Source organism: Lynx rufus, unplaced genomic scaffold (assembly GCF_022079265.1).
Source record: "Lynx rufus isolate CCGP_SWC_20201006 ecotype Redwood Valley unplaced genomic scaffold, mLynRuf1.p SCAF_6, whole genome shotgun sequence".
NCBI classification, from domain to species: domain Eukaryota; kingdom Metazoa; phylum Chordata; class Mammalia; order Carnivora; family Felidae; genus Lynx; species Lynx rufus.
In genome coordinates, this window is record NW_025814878.1 from 124,187,107 (window position 1) to 124,210,690 (window position 23,584).

General features: G+C 37.5%; 1 protein-coding gene across 3 annotated transcripts in view; it reads right to left on the minus strand.

The window, feature by feature from the left end:
• F13A1 (coagulation factor XIII A chain) overlaps window positions 1–23,584 on the minus strand; it is a 165,805-nt gene that overhangs the window by 88,141 nt on the left and 54,080 nt on the right. For 2 of the 3 annotated variants that reach the window (XM_047102948.1, XM_047102949.1), the window contains exons 5-6: window positions 7,450–7,568; window positions 5,142–5,249 (exon numbers count right to left, since the gene is read on the minus strand). In XM_047102948.1, the coding sequence (XP_046958904.1) occupies window positions 5,142–5,249; window positions 7,450–7,568 (227 nt within the window). The remainder of the gene's footprint in view (window positions 1–5,141; window positions 5,250–7,449; window positions 7,569–23,584) is intronic. The other variant, XM_047102950.1, reaches the window with a different exon arrangement.

Genomic DNA, 23,584 nt, shown 5'->3' on the forward strand with positions numbered 1-23,584 from the left:
TTATCCCCTGTTTCAAAGTACACTTATTTTGGATGCCATTCCTTTGTGTGTGTGTGTGTGTGTGTGTGTGTGTGTGTTTGTTTGTTTTCTTTAGGAGACAGCTATGTAATTTGATGTAGTAATTGTGTTATTCGTACTAATGTGTGGGTAGTGACCTTCCTAGGAAATATGATCTGACAGCAAAAATACTATCTAGTTCCAACTCAGCCCCTCATTTGCTATGTGACATTGAGTGACATCATTTCCAAGGGCTTCTTCACCTAGAAGATCCCTGAGGGTCTTGCAGATTTCATGAATCGGTTTTGTGTGCATTTCAACATAGACTTTCTGTTGATAAAGTCTCAACCTAAAGGAGAAAACCTGCCATGGAGGTGAGATTTTAGGGGTTTCTCAGTGAATAAGCAAGTTGCATCCGCAACAGTGGCCACTGAAGCAGCAGTGTGTCTCCCTGGAGAACCTCTCTGCCCATAGTTGCTGCCAGATCCAATCAGCCAGAGGACAGGTAGCCACCCAGCAGTAATGCTAGGCTATATTGTCAGTGCCTTTCCTCTTTCCCAGAACCGTGTTGTTTTTGTCACAGATGGCATAGCACAACTGTTTTGATAGTCTCACAGTGGCTCAGAGTCCATGTCTGGTTTCTTCCCAGTAATTCAAGGCCAGCAATGGAATGCTTTATTAATGTCCTGTGAGCAAAATAAATTTTCAGGTGGTACAAAGCATCCTTCTACAATTTTCCCTGGCCCAGAACTTGGCAATTGTCCTGATGGGGACTGTCGCATCAGATATGATGTAGAAAAAAAACAGCAATCAAACAATGTAATTTAAAGGAGAAAGTGTAACTTTGGGCAACATTCTTCTTTTTTTCTAATTTCCTCTATTTAAAATATTTGTCTCTCAAATTGTTCTGCAGTGTAGCTTTGGTAAAATGTACCCCTCAGTGTTTAGAAGAGCCTGAATAAAAGTTATCTTATGTAAGGTTATAACATCTCAGACCCAATCCCCCAACAACGAGATTACAGGATTTTTAGGCTTTCTTTCTCTAGAGAAAATCCAGTAGCTCAAGGCTGTCCAGATTGTCATAAACTTTTCCAGTTTTCACATCAAAGTGAAGTAACAGCAACTCCAAATAAGAAGAAAATAAGATACTGAATTTATAAGGAAAAAAAATAGAAGAAAGAAAAGCATTGGTTTGAAGAATAAAAGGATATCCATGTTACCACTGGGAATAACTAACGTGGTTTGAGCAGAGACACAAAATTTTATTTTAAGGATGAAGTGAGACCTGCAGAGGTTGAGTGATTTATTCTGGGTCACACAGTAAGTTAGTGGTAGAGTCAGAGCTGAGAGGTCTGATCTGACAAGGGCCAGGGCCCTTCCCACACAATGCTGCCTCCACTTTTGCTTCAGTAGAGGAATGAAAACCAGCAAGTTTTGAATGAGCTAAGAAGACAGATCGTCTATGTGGGTGAGAAGAGAGGGTTATGTGTCCATTGCATGGACTGGGAAACTGAACCACAAAGGAGGTTAGTGCTGTGGCCTCTTTGGGGGTGATTTTTGACCCCCAGGGGACATTTGGAAATATCTGAAGACAATCCTGGTTGTCATAACTGGAGGGTAGAAGGTGCTACTGTCATCTCTAGGGTAGAAGTCAGCGATGCTGCTAGAATCCTCTTGTGCACAGACCAGCCCCCATGACAAAGAACATGTCAAGATCATTGACACTGGACAATAAAGATTTTTATCTGGGGATTGCGCACTTAACACCCAGATTTATATTATCATAGTTATCATTAGAAAGTTTGCACAACCTGAGTTATTGTCTGTACTCACTTAGCATGGTGCACTCACCAACTCCTTGCAAATTCCCTGCCAATCTTCAGTGCTAGACTTTGCCATGACAAAGTAGGCAAATTTGTCTTTGAGGCCCCAATCATCTTCTCTTGCCTCTTGTTCCTACCTGGCCCTCTCCAGGTGTCCAGCCAGGACCAGGCTGTTCATCTCCACTCCTTCCTGGTAGCAGTTGATCTCAGGAAATCATTGCTGTTGCCCCTCCCAGAGAATTTGCATGTCATGATGTATGCCTGTCTTAGTATTGTATCCACTGTAAGGGATTTCCAGCCTCGGTGACCAGGCTGGGGAGATGCTTAGGAAGAGTTCCTAAAACAGCCCCCCAGCAGTTTGTGTTTTCTTTTTTTTTTTTTTTTTTTTTTAATTTTTTTTTTTCAACGTTTATTTATTTTTGGGACAGAGAGAGACAGAGCATGAACGGGGGAGGGGCCGAGAGAGAGGGAGACACAGAATCGGAAACAGGCTCCAGGCTCTGAGCCATCAGCCCAGAGCCTGACGCGGGGCTCGAACTCCCGGACCGCGAGATCGTGACCTGGCTGAAGTCGGACGCTTAACCGACTGCGCCACCCAGGCGCCCCGCAGTTTCTGTTTTCCAACGGACTGGGTCAGGCCCTGAGAAAATGGGCACAGACTCCTTTGCCTGGGAATCAACATTCTGGCTGGACTCGTGCAACTGCAGAACATTTTCTTTCTGGGCTTTCTAAGTACACCTTGGAGCATGTGGGTGGCTCAGTTGGTTAAGCGGCTGACTCCTGATTTTGGCTCAGGTCATGATCTCACAGTCCTGAGATGGAGTCCTGTATGGGGCTCCATGCTGGGCATGAAGCCTGCTTATGCTTCTCTCTCTCCCTCTGCCCCTCCCCTACTCATGCTCATGTACACGTAGGGTCTCTCAAAAAATAAATAAATGCATCTTCTCCTATTTTAAGGCAAATTTTTGAGAAATTTGGGGGGGGTCTTTGTTTTGTTTTTCTTTCAGTCTCTGTTTAACTTCACTCAGCAATTTCAGGATAGATATCCAGAATTTGTGAACAGGAGAGGAACTGTCTGAATGACCAGAGAACAGTTGACTTTTTTTTTTGAAGGATCATGTTTTTTATTGATTTTTCAGAGGCTCAATATTTCAGTTTCTAAAATCATTTTAACGGAATAGATTTTAGAAAGATTTGCAGAGCTCTTCTAAGGATTAAAAGAGAAAACAGTTATGAAAGGGTTTTGAAAACTATCAAACATATATTCTGTATATGTAAACAATGGTGGGGGTGGAAACAGAAATATGGTCCAAAATGGCCCACAGTGGGGCCTCTGCCCCCTAACATCCAAGAAAGACATCCCCCTCTACAAATAAAGGCAACCCAAACCAAACTATCCCTCCCTGACCACCCATAGATTCTGTTTAGTTCTAAATCTTATCATTGGGTTATAGGCTTTCAAAATTAGAACTCCATAGGCTTTTTGTGATTAATAACATTCAGGGCAATTTGCATTAGGATTGTGTGCTTAAAACAAGACTACACTGCTTCCATTGGCCAGGTGCGTCTACCTCCATGTTTGCTTCCCTCTCACATTGCTTGTGTTAGACAGTGGTTTCTAGATTAGTAAAAATACACACAACATATGAGTAAGCTTAGGCTGGTGAACATGCCATTTCAGAATGCTTACGAAGGCATTAGTTCATATTCAACCATGAGAGCTGTTGCCTCCTTCTCCCTGCAAACCTGCCATGGTAACTTCAAAGGAAAAGAAAAATGGGAATCTTGTCTAGGAAGCAGGAAAAACAGTGATCAACTACAGGTCTTATGTATGTTATAAATAGTTATTATAAAGAAATTCCTAAATTCTTTAGAATTCATCATCTTTTCATTGTGTCATACATAAACTAACAACAAAAAACAAAACTGCCTTTAGATACTGGCTTTTACCTTCTTTTTATGTCCATGATCTTCTAAATTTACATGTAGCTTAAGTACTAGTAAAAAAAAACCTTTGGGGGTTACTAGGTGGCTCAGTTAGTTGGGCATCTGACTCTTGATTTTGGCTCAGCTCGTGTTCCCAGGGTTGTGGGAATGAGCCCCAAGTTGGGCTTAGCACTGAGTGTGGAGTCTGCTTGAGATTTTTTCTCTCGCTCCCTCTCTCTGCCCCTCCCCCTCACTCTCTCTGTTTCTCTCTCTAAAAAAACAAGCAGCTTCTTAAAAGCTAACCAGAAATTAAATTTCATATCACTCTCATTCTAATATGTTTACATGAACAATATTGATTTTATTTAACTCAAACCAAACTCAAAGACAAAATTTTTCCGAAGAGAGAATTTTGGTTTTTTTAGAAAACTTAAGGAAATTGATAATAAAGGATTTTGAGGGGGAAGGGCTCAGTCTTTGAGTAAATGAAATAGCACCTAGATGAATGTTTCTCAGGAATATTCCACGCATGAACCAGATTTGGTATGCTTTAATGCATCAAGGGCAGGATGTATGTACTGTCTTTATCAGGACAGTCTAGGACTGCACAGAACCTGAGCGACACATTTAATCTGCCTTCCACACCTGACCCCCAACCTTCCCATTCATGGTGATTCTATCTCCTCTCCAGGAAGCTGTTCCATTGCAGGATCTCTAAATTCTTGAAGATGCTTCAGGATCTCCTACAGAGAGCAGCATGGGAGGTAGAAAGTGTCTAGATTTGGAGTTAGCAGACCTGGGTTCCAGCTGAGGCTTTAATCGCTGACAAACTGTTACCATCCTGTTTTCTAACTTGTAAAATGGTATGTGTAATGCCCACCCTACTTATCTCATGCAGTTAATGTGAAGAATTAACTATAAACCATAAGCTAAACTACCTTTTATAAACTATAAAGCCCTATGGTGAGGTATCATTAGAACAGAAGCTAGGATTTAGTCATTTATTTCTTTACTCTCACTATGGGTGTGAAAATGGAGAAAAGCAGTGTCTTGCACATTTTTTTTACTTTTTGGTGCTCCTTGATGTTTATTTGATTAATAGATAATAGTCACTGACATTTTGTCACAGTCACTCCTCAGTCCCTAAGCAAGAGATTCTTAAGAATAAGTGGTCTATAGTATCATTTCATCTATCACCATTTGTCTGAAGCCAAAGAAACATACAGTACTGAGATAAGATTTTGTTCTATAGCACTGAACAAATTCAGGGAATTCAAGACTCTAACAAATAAAAGTTAAAGTGTCAGTCATCATTTCAACAGCTCTTAATGAACCGGCATCTATGCTGAGGCTAATGACATGTGTAGTCAATATTAGTAATCAGTACTCGCTTACCATTGCAGATCCAACACGGCTGACCTTGATGGGATTCCCTCTACCAGAAAGGTCCATTTCTGCTCTATCCATCACATACAGACAAGCATCAAGGATGCCATCCTCAAACTATTTGGGAAAAATTAAAAAATAAAATGAAAAAAAAAAGAGAAACTTCTTAATATCCACTCAAAAGTAACATGAATCCTTGTGCTTTTCGAAAACAAATGGCTCTCAGGTACATCACAGGGAGGTACTTTGGGCCTGTATACCTTGCACTGGAAGTAGTAGGAGACCTCGTGTCACAAACGTCTGCCCAAGGTCTCCCTTCTTTTAAAACAAAGTGGACTCTAGGGTCAAAGGGCAGGCAAGAAGGCCTGGAGAAAGTTTATATTATCAAGGGAACAGCCTGGTAGTCTGCTCCATTGCAGAATTTCTGTGTTCTTCAAGATGTTTCAGGATCCCCTACAGAGAGCAGCACGGGAGGCTGTTCATAGTTGATTTCCTTAGAAAGAACTACTGACCCCATGAAACACCACGATTTTCTTTTAAAAGAAAAGGAGGGGGACAAGGACAAAATAGTAATAAAATGGCAAAATGGGGATACTTCACCTATACTGCACCTCACTGTACAAGAGACTTCCCTGAATATAAACACCTTGCATATTATCCACCCACGTACCTGTGACAGAAACCATAGTCTTAATGGCTAATAACCATGTAGTTCTTTATTAAATACAGTTAGCATACCAACTTTGTGTGCACCCTGAACTGATGGGATGGATGCAGCAAAGTAAGGGCACTATTTCTTCAGGTATATAATAAAGAACTCATTATTCTGGTTCTTATTAAGCACCATTTCTCTGTCTGTGGGACATGAAGCAGTGAATTGAAGAGGTAAAGAAATAGTTATAGGACTAGTTGTTTCTCTGCATCACAGCAAACTACTGGCTTGGCTGGTTACTTGGACTGAAAGACCCATATTCATGGACTCTGATGACAACAGACAGATGGTGGCTGTGCTCAAGGGGGTATACCCAAAAACTATTCAGCATGCTGGCTGAGGAGTGTCCTGATCATGCTTGGGACTCTTTCCCAGTCCTACTTGTTACCCACCTTGGTGAATTTTTTCTTATTAGTTTTCTACATAATGTCACTTTGGGGACATAAATAGAATCACACCTACACATTAGGATTTAGAACACTAGACAATAGGCAATATCAGGGATTGTATGTCACTCAGGAAGGGAGGGCTTGTAACCAGGGAGCAAGGTGGGGCTGCAAAAGCAGAAGAACACACAGATGATCCTCTTGGCAGGACATCAGAAATGCAGGTGGGCACGTGATTTCTCAGGAGTCCGGGTGAATGAGCAGGACATAAAGTCAGGCAGACAAGGCAAGAACTAGTGATGACACAGGTCCCAGTGGCCAAGCTGGAGCAGGGGTAGGGGATGCAAGGGGAGCCCACATGGAAGTCAAAAGAAGACATGAGAAGCCAAGAAAGTATCATGGGACCTGGTGATGCCGGGTTCCATGAAATGTGCCCCCTAGATACCCAGAACAATGGTGCACAATTCCCATCAGCTCAGCCAAAACTCTCTACTAAATAACACATTCACCTTTTCTCATGTTGCTAAGGAGGAACCTTTGCTGATCCACAGGACAATGCATTCATTTATGGTAATATGGTAGAAATATCAGTCACTTGTTCCACTGTTAAAGATACCAAGCTGAAATAGTTTGAATTATTGAATATCTAAAATGGAATATCATTTGCTATTTTATATCCAGGCAGTCATGTGAGATAGCAGTTGATAAAATGTCTCAAGGCAAAAGTCCAGTGGGCCCTCCTTTGATGAAATGGTGATCGTCTTTTCTAATTCTAATTTCTAATTTTCTAGTATCTTATACTAACATTTAAAAAAGGTGATTTCTTTGAGTTGAGCACACACCTTGCAGTTATCATTATCAAAACACTTTTCCTTATAAGAAAAAGAGAACTTTAGTCCATTCGATGTTGAAGAATGATGTCTGAGCTAATGAGACTTCTCTGTACTGGATGACAAGCATTTCTCACTAGAATGCCATGTTATCCATAGAATCTCTGATCTTTGGAATGTTGTAATACCTGAAGAGACGTGATTGCAGTGGCTAAATTATGCAGATGCCTTTGTAAGTCTCTGCTCCTAGGCTGCTTGGAGCCTCAGATCCTGAAAAGCAGGGAATTGTGCATGTCTAATATCCACATGTCGTGCCTTGCAGTGAAACATGTGACAAAAAAGTATCGAGGAAAAATGTCCTTGACGGTGACAAATTGTAAATGCCTCACCTGACCATAGCTCCAGCTTCTAGTCTTGATGTCATTGAAGTCTCCATAAAATATAACCCCGATGTCATTCAGGACATACTCTTCTCTTTCTTTACCATCATCCAGATACACAGCATCCTCTGTGTCAGAATTTAAACATAATGACAATTACCAAACCAGACTGTTTTTATAGACTTGTAAGTGTGTTCTGGTCCTAAACTGCAATTTAATCAACGAAATGAAAAAAAAATGTCTTTTGTTTCCACTAAAGAGAGCTCATTTCCCAATATGTAATTTCAGCAATGGTGAACCTAATCAGTGGCCGAGATCAGCATGTAAAGGATGGCATTTGTCAGCAAAATGCTGACAAACTCTGGCTTTAAGTTCCAAGCAGCACAATTAAATTGACATGTCTCATTAAACATTTTTAGGATTCTGGGACATCAGTAGTTTCAGAATCAAAATTCCATGATGCAGATATGAATCTATAACACAGAGCGAAGAATAATTTCCAAGCTATTAACGTTAATAGAATACTAGCCGAACTGAAATGATTTTTAAAACAAGTCTGGGGCATATTAGAATACAGCATGGTCTGTCATGCCTGGTGTGTGTGGCCCATCACTGACAGGAGGAGGCAGGCTGGGGGTCATCTCCTATCAATGAACAATCCTTTGTGAATGTGTTGGTAAGTGTGTATGCCTGACTGGCCTGCTGAGTCAGCTTCTTCCATTGCAAGGACTTTTCTTCCCTGTGGCTATAATCTCAGAAAGGCCATGCTCCCCACCTGCGTACTTAGTAATCAGCCTGGTACTTATTCCCAGGCCAGGTATGAAAGCGTCAAAAGCATCATTAATAAAGGCAGGACAATACAGATATAAGTTACACTCAAGTCAATTTGCATGTCTGAAACAGGGGCATGTTTGATTCTGATTGGGGACATGACTTATTATGTTTCTCTAGCTCAGGTCATACCTGCCACCCCTATTACCTTTTGGGGACTCTTTCCTTCTCATTCCATGGTAAGACTTTTACCACTCTCTTTGGAGTGGCTGTCAACTTGGCTGCACATTAGAATCATCTGGGTAGATTCAAAAACTTCTGATTCCTCTTAGAACTCTAAATTAATTAAATCAGAATCTCTGGGGGTAGGGGAGATCCAGGCATCAGGTGTTTTTTTTTTTTCATTTAATTAATTAATTAATTTCACACATCAGTGATTCTGATATGCAACCCAAACTGAAAACAAATGCTCTAGCCCTTTGTTATCAAAAAAATTGTTGAAAGACCAGTGGCATCAGTGGCACCTGGAAGTTCGTGAGAAATCCAGTCTCAGGCCCCAGCTCAAGACCTACTGAATCAGAATCTGCATAGTAACAACACCTGTAGGGATTTACCTATACATTAAGGTTTGCAAAGCACTGTTCAGTCCAACCAGCTTAGATCCCCATTCTGGGCTACATTATAACTTTGCTTGATTCTTGGGAGAATCCTTGTTCTTGTCTTATCTCCAGTACTTTGTTCTACCTTCCTCTTTCTTTCTTCTCCCTTTTGCCTACTATTTGCCTGGTTTCATGCAACTGTAAACAAATATGCACACACACACATACACACACACACATTTATGTGGATACTAATATCACATAAACTGCACACATTTAAAGTGTACAATTTCACAATCGAAATAGTAAACACACCCATCACCACAAAAATGTCCTTATGTCCCTTTGTAATCCTGCCCTCTGGATTCTCTCTCTGACCTACCACTCCTGCCAGAGAACCCCGAATATGCTTTTGGTCATTGTAAATTCATTTGCATTTCCTAAGATTTTATACAAGAAGAATCCAGTGTCTACTTTTTGGGGGTTCTGGCTTCTTTCACTCAGGCTAGTTATATGAAATTCATCCATGTCATATGTATCAATGGCTCATTCATCCCAAAGCCATTTCATGTTTCCAGAACAATCAGAGTCACATGACAAATGTGCTACGGGCTTCCCTCCACCCTGGCAGATGTGAGCTCTGATGCTTCATACAGGCCTTCCCAGGTCTGGAGGCAGAATGCCATGGTTTTACAGCAATCTCCAATTAGGCAAAGGGCCCTAAACTGAAATGAGAGCTTCATTTCCCAGTGGAACAAACCAGGGACAGTACATAAAGGAGTGCCAACGGAGTCTGAAGTCAATGTTTCTGAGTAGAGAAGCACAAAAGAACATTTTTAAAAGAAAATAACATGAGGGTGTGCTTGAAGGGGCAATGATCATTTACATGCGAAGTCCTCCACCAGATGCAATCAAAACATCCTGAAAAGTAAAGGCCTCATTTGTTTTCATTCTTTTATGATAGTGGTTTAACTGTTGTGACCATTGTAATGATAACATTGTAGTCAGATGGGTTTCAAATACCTATTATTGAGATCGAAATCTCTTAAGATCACTGAGGTCTAGAAGTGCCATTTGGGAATGCTTTTTTAACATGTCATTACAATATGAAATGTTTATGGCCTTGTCCTATAAGCTATTAGAAACTGGGTTGTATTATAAAGCCACTGTAATTTAAACGATTGATATAAAAATAGATTAATGGGTCAAAATAGAGAGCTTAGAAATAGATGTTACTATATGCATGTTTCTATGAAATTAATATATGGTAAAGAAAATATTATAAATCAAAGAAGATGACTGGAGTGTTTATTAAATTCAGCTGAGAAAATTGGCTGTGTGGGAAAGGTAAATTTTCTGTACATCAAATAAATTGAAAATTAATTTAAAATCTGAATTAAAAAATAGAATGCATAGGAAATTTAAAATAAAAATTTAAATTATTAAACAATAAGTAAATAAAAACTTAAAAAAAGAAAAAAATAAATTGAATATTTGGTCTCTAGATGAAAAAGTTTTATACAAACAAAAATAATAGAAAAGGTAAAAAAGGAAATAACTAATGTGGTTTTTTAATATAAATATAAAACTTGAATTTCAGATACAATAAAATTTAAAGTACATAAAAAACTAGAGAAATATGTCCAACAACAGGAAATGTTAGCATATTTTCCTTATATGTAAAGAATTTCAATAAATTGATGAGAAAGTCATAAAGTGCATTTAAAGTCAGCAAAAGGAAAACCAGTTCACAGAAGAGAAAATGCACATAGAAAACAAATGTATAAAAGCAATTTTAACTGAGTAGTAACCCAAGGACTGCAAAGGTTTACAAATAAATTTTTATCCACAAAAAATATAATTTCAATCTATTTTCATTCTTCTACAGATAATATTTTTTAACTTGACTTTAAAGTTTGGATTTTTCTTTGAAGTTTTGACATTTAAACAGTTTGCATCTAGGTGTGGGTCTTTTTTTTTTTTTTTTTTTTTTTTTTCATTTACCAGGTTTGATGCACTATGATCCTTTATAGTTTGACAATGTAAGTCTTTCTTCAGCTTTGGGAATTTCTTTCCCTTTTATCTTTGACTATTTTATTCTTTTTATTTTTCTGCATTTTCTTATAATAAAGTGACCTTTAGGCAGATATTAAATTTTCCCGATGTCTTCCATGCCTCTTATCATACTTTCCTCTCCCTCTCTCTCTCTCTCTCTATATATATATATATACATATATATATCTGTATATCTATATATCTATATCTATATCTATCTATATCTGTGTGTGTATGTGTGTGTGTGTGTACACAAAAATATGTATGCAGTATATAAGAAAGTATGATAAGGTGCATAGAATATGTATATATTTTATTCCATATATTTTACAGTATTAGAGGTAGGAGCAAGAAAGAATACCATCTCCAGAAGAATTGGGGAATTCCTGGAATAAAAAATGGTTGGGTGAAGTTTGATTATCCAGGTAATGGGCAACTATAGTAAGGCATTGGGAAGATCTCTATATACTACTACAGAGGGATATCTAGGATCTCTTGTTAGATTAAAAAAGTGGAAAAATATGTATATAGATTACTACTTTTTATCTAAGAAAGAAGGGAGATAAATAGGTAAGTAGGTAGATACATATTTATATAAATACACATATGTACTTACATTTTTAAATGTAGAGATAAGCCAAAAATTAACAAAGTTATTATCTAAAGTGTAGGAGGGAGGGTTGGGAGTTAGACTTTCTTTCTGAAGTGTCTTTATTGTTTTGTAATTTGACTTTGAGGTTATGTAAATGTTTTGTAAAGTTATAAAACGAAACTAAATAGAAATAAAAGACAAAGCAGTTTCTAAATAAATGAAGCCAAAATGAAACAAATGAATATGACTCTAATAGATTAGTGGCTTTGAAAAAGAGAACTATTTCAAGTTACTTTGGTTTTATTTTTTAATTAATTAATTAATTATTTTTGAGAGAGAAAGAGAGAGGCAGAGTGTGAGTGGGGGAAGGGCAGAAAGAGGAGACACAGAATCCAAAGCAGGCTCCAGGCTCTGAGCTGTCAGCACAGAGCCTGCTGCAAGCCTCGAACTCATGTCTGCAAGACCATGACCTGAGCTGAAGTAGGATGCTTAACCAACTGAGCCACCCAGGTGCCCCTATTTATGTATTTTTTTGAGAGAGAGAGTGAGCAAGATAGCACAAAAGAGAGTGGGCATTCGTGCATGAGTTGGGGAGGGGCAGAGGGAGAATCTTAATAAGGCTTCATGCCCAGTGCAGAGCCCCATAACTTAGGGCTCAATCTCCCCAGGGTGAGATCATGACCTGAGCCGAAATCAAGAGTTGGACACTAAACCCAGTGAAGCCACCCAGGTGCCCCATGTTTCAAGTTAGTTTATTTAAAAAAAAATATTTTGAGAGAGAAAGTGCACACAAGTGAGCAGAGAAGGGGCAGAGATAGAGAGAGGGGAGGGAGGGCGAGAGAATCCCAAGTAGGCTCTGCACTGTCAAACACAGAGCCCTAGGCACAGCTTGAATTCATGAACCTTGAGATCATGGACCTGAGCTGAAATCAAGAGTCAGATGCTTAACTGACTGAGCCATCCAGGCACCCCTCAAATTACTTTAAAACAGAGTAATTTTACTATATATCTGCCGTAGAATATAACATAAAGACAAGAAAAACTGTAAAATAAACAAAAAAAAGAGAAAGTAAACTGTTTTAGTAACCATGTTGTTACTGATAATATTGATATTGTTATTTTGAAATGAATATGATATAAGCAATCATGTTAATGGCATTAGAAGCCAAGATTTGCAGGATAAGAGAAAAAATACATAAGTAAAATCAAAGAAATGGAATTTGAAACCTGATATTTTAATTTCAAGCCACTTCTTACCTAGTATTCTTTTGCAAATCATTTTAGATTTAGTGCTATCTTTCCTCAATTGTTTTATTAATTTTTTTTAATCTGGAGGGAAGGGCATTCTTTTCTTTTTCTCTCTCTCTTTTTTTTTTTAGTGACTTACAGGCATGCTCTGATGGTACTGCAGCCTCCAGAAATGGGTATCACAACTCCTGCTGTTGCAGACTAAGAGCTGGACCGATTTTGAATAAGAATGAAAGCATTAAAAAAATCTGACTTCAAAAAGAAATTTTTCTTTAAAATCTTTGTAAAATGGCTACAAGACTGACTCATCCTTGGAAAGCGTCATAACTGAGTGAGGTTCACATGCTTGCTGACCCTCCCAGTGCCATCCATTTCTAGAAGTTCCCTATCTGCTTGTGCATCCTCTCTGAATCTTATATGCACAGTCTTTTTTTTTTTTGACTCCAGAGAAAGAAAAATGTATTGAATAAAGAAATTTAATACATAAAATTATTAAATAATTCTTTTAAAAGTGTAACTTAATCATGTCAAGGATAAAGCCAAAGAACTTGTCTGAAAATGCTGCCTGGAGCCTACTGTGTAAATGCAGGTGTTTTGTAAAATAATCTTGAAACTATATATTGACACGTGTTTGGTCGGATTGCATCAGGTTTAATTTGTTTTGTTTTTCATTTGAAAATGACTTTAGCATTGATTCATTCCATGATTACCACATTCTTCCATTAAGAGATGTAAATCAGTGCAGTAATACTTCAGAAGTCTTAAAGAGTATGAATTTGGGGTTAGGCGGCTTCTTTGTTTCTTCTCTGTCCATCCGTGTCAGTTAAGATATTTGTTTCTAAGAAATCCTTTGATGTTTTAAGCCAGAAATTAGTTTCGTAAAGCTATTTTTGAGTATAGTTTGTGTGAAGGAAAAGTATTTAGCTTTGATAATAACTTTTCCAAGCTGACCCCGCTCTAGCAAGATATTTTTCAGTGCTTTTATTTTATTAGATTATGTATTTTTTCTGAAATATTTTGTAATAATTAACTTTTTTTGGTATTTGTTCCATATGAAAGGTAGTTGGTCTGTAATTAAATTGCAAATCTAAAACCACTGTTAGTTTTGTAATTCAAAGTATAGGTAATTTTGTCCTAGTACATCATCATTCCACCTGCTGCTATAGCTGGGATCCCATTGATCTTCTAGCTACCATTCATTTCCTCACAGTTCACAAATGAAGAATGTGAAATTCAGTGAATGCAGTTACTAATCTTATCGGGGGGGATGAATCTCATTTCACCAAAATTAAATTGTATTTGCACTAAAATGATGATACAAGTTGATGGCACTCTCTGGAGTTGGAAGAACTCCTCACTTAAGAGTCCAAAGTGGCTTATTCAGCTAAATTATAGGTGACTACTCTTCACTTTGTTCACCCATTGGGGAGTGTGATTTTTTTTAATGTTGAAAGGTGGACATTCTAACTGCTGTCAAATATCTCTGTTTTAGGAAGACATAACAAGAAAATTAAAAAAATATATATGAAGATACTGCTTATCTTTTCCCATATTTTTGTATTTATTCTTTTATGGCCTTCAAACACATTTTTGGAGATTTGCTTTTACCATGATTTTTCATCAACAAATATTATTAAGATATTTTTTTTCTATTTCTACTAGTCCCTGCAATACTATGAAGTGTTTCAATCAGAGCATACTATGATAGTCAGAAATCTAATTCCACTATAATAAAATATCAAATAAAAGGAATTTATAAAAAATAAATTTAAGTTGAAAATATCCTTAATAGCTCATAATGCATTTTCTTCTTTAAAAACTACGTTTTCAATTTCTGTCCACTGAAAAGAACTGGAAGAAACAACCATTGCAGTAGCAGTGAGTCTCTTGAGCCTAGATTATGGTCTCTAAGTATCATTCTTTTCTCTCCCCTCTCCTTACTAGAAAGTACCCAGGTTCCTTAAGAGACATGACTCATAACAAATCTGGGTCAAGAATTGTACAAGACCATTTTGAAATACTTCCTCCTACCAGAAAATAAAGAGGCTATTAAAGATTCTAAGAGTCATGACAAGGAATCAGAAATAAATTTGAAGGGGCATTCACTGTCCAAAAAGAAGACAATTCAAATATGAAAAAGAAGTCACTGCAAAGGATTAAAACACAAAAAAATTCAATATTCATAAATTTATAGTAATTTAAAAAAATTCATTGGTTATCTTTGCAGGGTGCTAAAAACCAACTCATTATTCTGATAACTTAGAAATAAGGAAAGAGACACATATCTAGACTTCTTATATGAAAACTACCTCAAGGCAACAAAATAAGTGATGCTAATAAATGCAGAAGGAATAGTAAGATTAGAATATCACCATTTTTGCAATTGCTAATGAAATAATGAATCTAGGCTTTGTTAATGGCTAGTGGGGAACTTCATAATGGATGGATAAGATTGACAAAACCTAATCCTATTGATAAATCTAAATATCACTAAAAAAGTGACAACCAATCATTATGTATCTCCTGATGGGATGGATGCCCTGAGAAGCACACAGCATGACTTACATAGTATTCTTGCTCTACCTTCCCAACCCCCGCCCCTGCCACAAAAAGAAAATGTTTCTCTTTAAGACAAATTTGATTGAGTCTCAGATCAAGCTAACTGCTTAACAGAAAATACAGGGGCAGTGCTCGCTTCGGCAGCACATATACTAGAAAATACAGGGGCTACAGAAATGTTACATGACATCAGGAGATAGCCTAAGATGTGGCAAAATCTTGATAATCATTGAATCTGGGAGATATATAAATAGATATTTACTGTACTATTCTTTCTATTTTTGAGCTTGTTTGAAAACTTTAATAGTAAAAATAAACCTTGCCAGAGGGCATAAAAGAACACTTGAATAAATAAGAAAAAAATTTCAAAATGTTTCTAATTCCTGTAAAGATTCAATATTGTAAAGATATAAATTCTACTCAAATTAGCTGATATAGTCAATGAAAACCCAACCAAAATTCTACTCAGATTTTTTGAGAATTCCGCATTTTAAAATTTCATCTAAAAAGGCAATGTGAAAAAATAGTCAAAAAATAAAATGTTGAAAATGAAGAAATATTGAGGAACTTTTCTCACTTTGGCTCTAATTTATCCATTTCGGTATCCATGCCCTTTGCCATGTAACCAGTCATCCTATCTAAAGTTAGAACATCTCCCTTTTTAAAATATTTATTTATTTATTTATTTATTTATTTATATTAATTTTTTTAACATTTATTTACTTTTGAGAGACAGAGTATGTATTGGGGAAGGGCAGAAAGAGAGGAAGACACAAAATCTGAAGCAAGCTCCAGGGTCTGAGCTGTCATCACAGACCCTGATGTGGGGCTCAAACCCATGAACAGTGAGATCATGACCTGACCTGAAGTCAGACGCTTAGCTGACTGAGCCACTCAGCTGCCATTAGAACACCCGCCTTTGGACCTTGGAGGTTACTTTGGCTAAAGGGTGTTAGTCGAAGTGATGCAGGCAGGGGTTTGAAATGTGCTTGCACACTTGACCATACGCTCTTGCATTTCTGCCATCATCATGAGAAAAAAACTGTCCTAGCAAGCCCACTAGTCACAGAAGGATGAGGGACATATGGAGCAGAACATCTATATAGCTGTGTGGTGAGGAGTGGGACCTTTCTGGCTATTCTCATCTGAAGCAGAGCTGGCCAGTTCAGCCCAGCTCAACCACAGACAAGTCCCGGATCCATGAGAGAAAATGCTTGCTGTTATAGACCAATGACATTTTCTGGTCTACATTTAAAACTTATTGCAATCTTTTTTTCTTTTAAGTCGACTTTATTTATTTTGAGACAGAGAGAGCACACGTGTGTACACGAGTGGGGGAGGGGCAGAGGGACAGGGAGAGAGAGAATCCCAAGCAGGCTCTGCTCTGTCAGTATGGAGCTCCACGCAGGGCTCATAAACCATGAGATCATGACCTGAGCCAAAACCAAGAGTAGGATGGCTAAACATCTGAGCCACCCAGGTGCCTCTTTCTGGTTCTTTCTTATATAACAGTCATATATATATACATATATATGTGTGTGTGTGTGTGTGTATGTGTGTGTGTATACATACATATATATACATATTTATATAGCATTACTATGCATTACTATGATTACTAAAGCAAAGTTATAATGAAAACTGATTTTGACACAGTAATAGAAAAACATATGCAAAGAGCTAGATGTATATTAGATCTTAGTAGATGATAAACATGGCATTAAAATCAACAGGTAATGATACATCTGATCAATAAATGATATTTTGACAACTGGCTATTCCTGTGGGAAAAAAATTTCAGTAAGACCTTTTTTCGAACTAATAGAAAATTTGTCAATAGATTTAAAAGATTCATGTACATCTCTTCCTGCCATCCCTTAACTCACCTAAATTGTCCCAGATATGAACAGGTCCAGAAATGCAATACTCAATCAATAAATGTATTTTAAAAAGTTCAACTTCACTAATAATTAGAGATATATGAACTAAACCATGAGATGTCAATGTAATACCATATTTTGCCTATAATATTAGCAAATATTAAAACAATTGATAACACCTGGTGTCAATGAAGGTATGACAACAAGGATATTCTCTTGTACTAGGGCTTTATTATAAACTACAGCAGTCTTTTTAAAGAGTAATTTGGCTGTATCTAGGCAAATTTATTTTTTTTTAATTTTTTTAACGTTTATTTATTTTTGAGACAGAGGGAGACAGAGCATGAATGGGGGAGGGTCAGGGAGAGGGAGACACAGAATCTGAAACAGGTTCCAGGCTCTGAGCTGTCAGCACAGAGCCTGACGCGGGACTCGAACTCACAGACCGCGAGATCATGACCTGAGCCGAAGTCGGCCGCTTAACTGACTGAGCCACCCAAGCGCCCCATCTAGGCAAATTTAAAATGTGAATTGATTTTGACCAAGCAATGACATTTCTATGTATTTATTCTACAGAAATACATTTGTTTAACATCTGTGTGAAACATTCAATACAGCATGGTATGCTATAGTGAAAATAGGAAGCAATCTAAATATTTGTAAGCAGGAGACCAAATCAATTATGGTACAACCACACCCAATGGTTATTAAAAAGAATATGTATGTACTGATATAGAAAATTCTCCAAGATATATTATGCAAGGAAATAAAATATAGAGTAACATGCACAAACAATTCCACTTGTGTTTTAGAAAAATCCAAACTCTATAGAAATATATACTTATAGCAAAGTATCCAGACAGTACACACAGTTAAAGTTGGGTTTTCTGTGGAGGTTCTCAAGGATCAGAGAGTAGGTGAAAAGGAAAGTTAATGTTTTACCATATATATGACTACATGTATATATTTGAAAAGTGTAATGTATTCAATTTATTGTCAATTAAAATTAAATCCACTCAAAAATGCATCAAATGCATGGAAATACACCAAAGTGTTTGTGATAATGTAGATCTCTGATTTCCTTTTATGCTTTCATTATTTTAATTTCTATAAGGCTTTAATCATCAGAAAAGAGTTAGTTTTGAAACCTAATTTTATTTTTTTTAAGTTTGGGGTGCCTGGGTGGCTAAGTTGATTGAGCATCCAACTTCGGCTCAGGTCATTATCTTGCGGTTTGTGAGTTCAAGCTGTACTTTGGGCTCGCTGCTGTCAGTGCAGAGCCTGCTTTGGATCCTCTGTCCCTCCCCCCCCCACCACCCCTCCTGCCCCTCTCCTGCTCACACTTTCAAAAATAAACATTTAAGAAAGTTTTTAAAAAGTTAGTTTTAAATGTTGCATTTAAGTGAAGCTATTTAATAAGAGGTTAAGATCAACTTTCAAGTACCAATTTTTCTTCTTATTACATACCATCATATAACCATACTTTTTCCTCCTTTAAATGTCCCTGCACCCTTTTCTTCCCAGCACAAGCTAGATTAAGCCTTGTTTGCTCAGTTTCCTGTGGATGCTGTAGTTAACATCCATTCATATGGAGATTATTCTGTGATTTAGTTATTTAATGAAAATGTATGTTTTTAGTATTTACCATGTGCTAGGAACTTTCTGAGTGTGGTATAGAAACCAATGAACTCATTAAAACTCATAATGTCTCTGAGAGGAAGGCATCATTTTACAGGTGAGGAAACTAAGGAAGAGTAAGTAAAGTATCTTTCCCAGGACCATAGTGCTGGTAAGAAGTGAAGTCAGGAATACTAAGCTGTCTCCCAGGTAGACTGTGACTCTTGGGTCCAAGGCATCAGGTCTCTGTATCCCCAGCACAGAGTGCCTGGGAATGTGGCACAATGAATATGTCCTGTAAGATTGAGAGGTGGGGACAGATACCTGGAGCTTAGAGAGTGAGAGAAGAAGAAAGTGAAGGATTTACTTTTGGGCTTTGGGTTATTATTGATGGGCACTTATAAATTTAAATGGCAAACTATGAATAAGGAGGAGTTCTGAGCTCAAGATTAGGCTACCCTTTTCCTTCCAGCAGGTGAATTAAATCTCACCTCACAACCGGAAGGCATAATCATGAATCCACAGCAAGGCAAGGAAGTCAAGTGGGAAGCCTTGATTTTAATTTTAAATTTATTTATGATTTTAAAAGAAGATTGAAGGTAGAAAGCGGTGCTTTCTTTCCCCCGTTTTTATTCAGATCTGTCACTTTAAAATATAGTTGTCCAAAGCTAGGATAAAAAAAAATTACATCACCATGGAAACTCCAAAACACTCCCTATGTTTGATAGGCTAACAAAAATAAGAAAACTTAATCATTTGTCTCTGGAGATTTCTGTTGTTGGTTTTGGGGGGGGGCTTATATTTACTTTTTTAAAGAAATTTTAATATGCTTTAGAGGCATAGGAGGTTTTACCAGATCCTGGGGTGAAAATTGGTTCTCCACCTTAGTAAAATAGAGAATGCTACTAAAAGTAAAAACAGTGACAAATAACTCACTATTCTAGAAACCCATCAGTTTGAACTGTTAGAAAACACGTGTGCATGTGTATGTTTGTATATAAGTGTAGGGATTGGAGCTATATCTCCCAGGTAGGAGGAGGTAGGTCTAAATAGCTTATAGAGTTAGCAGCAGCACCAAGGACTTACTGACAACCTCTTGATCCTAAGTGACCTCTGGCAAATAAAACTCAAGAAGAAAACAGATTCCACATGGTGTCATTGGTGAATGTGGCATGACACCTCCATCTGCCTTACCATAGCTCTGCCACCAGAACAGACCTTCAACATGCTTTGTAAATAACTTTCCAGGGTGACTAATGTGAAGCAAGTAGTAAAGAAGAATGATCTCATTTATTTTACTATTCCTTTGATGGGAATAATGGAGCAATTAAAAAAAAAACAAATACTGTGGGCTGAGAAATTTTTGGTATTCATTTATAGGGCTGATTTCAGGCCCCCTTGGAAATTACCACTCACCTCCCCATACCCAAAGAAAGTAGGAATTTATAACAAACAGGTAAAAATGAATGCTAAGCCTATTGATTTTAGTATCTGTGTAACTTCTTTGGGAGAAGGAGGGCTATTCATCACTGCCTGAGCTGAAAATTTCCTTTTGCTTATTTACATGCTATTTTAAAGTTTAAGCAAGTCCCATTTCCAAAGTCATTAAAGTCAAGCTCCACAAAGCGAACTCACGGATCAAAGAAAACTACAGTGCCAGGAATGCTATCATACAAGTTCTCTCCCAAAAGACTACCTACCAGCTTAAATCAGAGTTTGGTTTTGTTTCTGATCCTTCGGAAGAAATAATAGCTCAGTCCCTTCAAAAGGGCAAAATGTGTCACCTTTTTAGAGAAGAGAGTAATTTTAAGTGAGGGGATTAGGAATAACTTTTACTTGCCTCCTCTTTCTATAAAAGCTGAGCATCACTGAAGGAAGAGGGAAGCCATATTGGGTGAGGGTAATCACTCTTCAAGGGACTGGCTTCATCTGCAGAGCAAATGTGACTCTGGGTTGGTGTCATCATGATACCTTTTCCATCTCAAAGTAGATCAGAAGGGGTGGTGAACTCCAGCAGGCTCTGCACTCTATAGGCATGTTAAGGAATCACTTCCCATCAGGAAATAGTAAATCACATGAAAGAACAGCATTTCCAGAGCCTGTGCTTTTGTTTTTCTTCCCAGGGAAGGCTCCAAAGCCACTGTCTTCCTAAAATGATTCAATATAGACAATTTCAAGGCCTGCCTTTGTACCCATTAAGTCTGGAATAAAAAGAATCCATGAAACACAGGCAAGTAGTTCCTCAACAATTGGGTCCATTTCGTTCCTTGCAAATATGTTGCATTACATTACAGCTCAGACCAGCTTGGGAAGTTTACTTGATTTGTGCTAATTTGCTAGTTTTGCTGGTTAAGGACTTTTCAGGGTACTTAAATATCTTCAGAAGATAGACTATTATTCACAAAGCAGTTCTACAAAGAAAATGTCAGAGTTTTGTTACTTAGCACATATCCTCAAAGGGAGTCTGTGCCCTTGTTGGCATGCTTACTTTTTTTTTTTATTTTTTGCAAAGAAAACTGTCGTTTGATCTTATAGCTATCAACCTGGTTTTATATTTATTTATTTATTTATTTATTTATTTATTTATTTATTTATTTTTCACAGCAGGACTTTCCAGTGTTGAAAATCATAGAAGCTTCCCAGCTGGCACTTACTTCTTGTTACACAAGATGGGATACCAATGGTTCTGGTTTTCAAAATAAAAGAGCTTATCCTGACCACATCAGAATATCCAAGTTTTAGCCCCAAGCGTGTTTCCTAATTTTCTACAGGACCTTGAGAAATTTATCTAACGCCACAGAGTCTATTTTCTCTCTTGAAATGTGAGGCTCATAATTCTCTTCCTTATTCCCAGAGTGGTTGTTATCAATTCAATTCAGCACACATTCATTGAGCATGAACTTGGTGCCTGGCACCATGCTGGGCTGAATGAGAGAAGAATCCTATTTTCTTTGCTACATGAGGCAGAGAGATACCGGCTTTGAGCGTTCTTTGAAGAGTAGAAACAACTAGGCACAGAAAGACTGGCAGATGTTTGTGATTCTGGATTAGACCCTCTCGACTCTGCTCCTTCCAGAAGCATCTCATAAACACCTTTGGACCTTGATTCTGGAGTCATCTGAATGTCATCATAAAAAATGTCTACTGCAAATTCCCTTCTGACCACAATGCCATACCGAGTAATACTCACTTGGTGGAGAAAGGATGAATAAGCCTCCGATGTTTCAGACACTTGCAAGAGTGATGTATGCTATTTTATTAAATAGAGGTTTTGAATAAATAAAGGCTTAAAATTTTCACATAAGCTTTAATAAAACTTCATAAGGAGTCAATTAAGCAACTATCTGATTGCTATTTGATGCAAATACTATCGAAGAGGCTGGGGAGGGCACAAAGATAAGCTACTGACCCGTCTCTTCCCATTTTCCGACTAGGCCAACTGCCCCATTATATGATTTGTTGTGCCATGACTTATTTTAGTATTTTTTCACAATTGTAATTCATGTTTATTAGTAATTCATTTGTGAAATCTTTGTGGAAGCTCTATAAGGTCAAAGATTGTCATCTTTTTCACTGCCATATTCCCACTGCCTAATTCAACATTGACCCTTAACATTTGTGGATGAATAACTAATATTGTTGTGCTACCCATGAGTACTTCTGTTGTCATGGGGAGAAAAATATACCATCAATATTTGTGGATTGATGGATAATGGCTCTAGTCTGAGGGCATAAACTCTGAGACCCTGAGCACAAGGGACTCCAAATAAAGGGGTGTTGCTTTTTCTTACTCCAGGAATACCAGATCTGGTCCATTACTACATTCTGTACTGAAGGGTCTAAAAGACCATGTATAATTACAAAGTATATAGTGTAAAAAGGGATGTCGTAATAAAATAGAAGCTGGTCATATTTATTTACTGTGTGTTAAACATATCCAGATATTAGAAACTTATTGATATCTTTATACCAAATTTAATTGATTTCTTTGTTTAAAGGAAAATAGAAAAGTCATATTGAATAAAAGGTCAGAAATACCAGATGCTAATTTGGTGTCAGATGCTAAGAGAGAGAGAGAGAGAGAGAGAGAGAGAGAGAGAGAGAGAGATACATACACTTTGCCCACAAATTCACTCCCACACACACCATATATGTTTTTGACTTTCTTCAAGAAGGTAAGGTGTGAGATTACATTTACAACTTATCTAATGGTAGGTTCAGTGAACCTAAAAAAGCATTTAGTTAGAATTATTATATCAATGCAGTAAATTTTTATTAAACATTAGGTATGTACCAGGCACTATGCTAGGTGCTGGGATACAAGGTTGAATGAGGGAAGGGAAAATCAGCAGTGGGGAATGTGGGGAGAAACAAGTTACTAAAAGAAGGAAGACTCACTGGAAATGATTGGTGTCCAACCAAACAGAGCAATCAAATACGGACCCTGAGTACTAAGAACAGGTATGGCACACCTAAATCTTTTAGAACACACTATGTGGCACTAATGCTAGACTACCAATCTGGAACACCCTGAATTTAAATAAGGAAATACATTCCATTATCCAGAACTCTTGAGCAATTAGAAAAATAAGATGAGTTCACAATAAATGCCCAACTCATTCCTGCTGCTTTTGTGAGTACAGTTTTCTCTCCAACAGCCTGGAGAAGGGTTCCCTCATGGAATGGATCTGAAGCCTGGTTACCACTATTAAATTAAAAAAAAAACTGACCAATAACTCTCCCTGCATCCGCTCCTGCCCTCACTAGTGTGGTATTGCTATTGATCCCCATTAATGATTTAGTGATTAAGGAGAATAAATTGC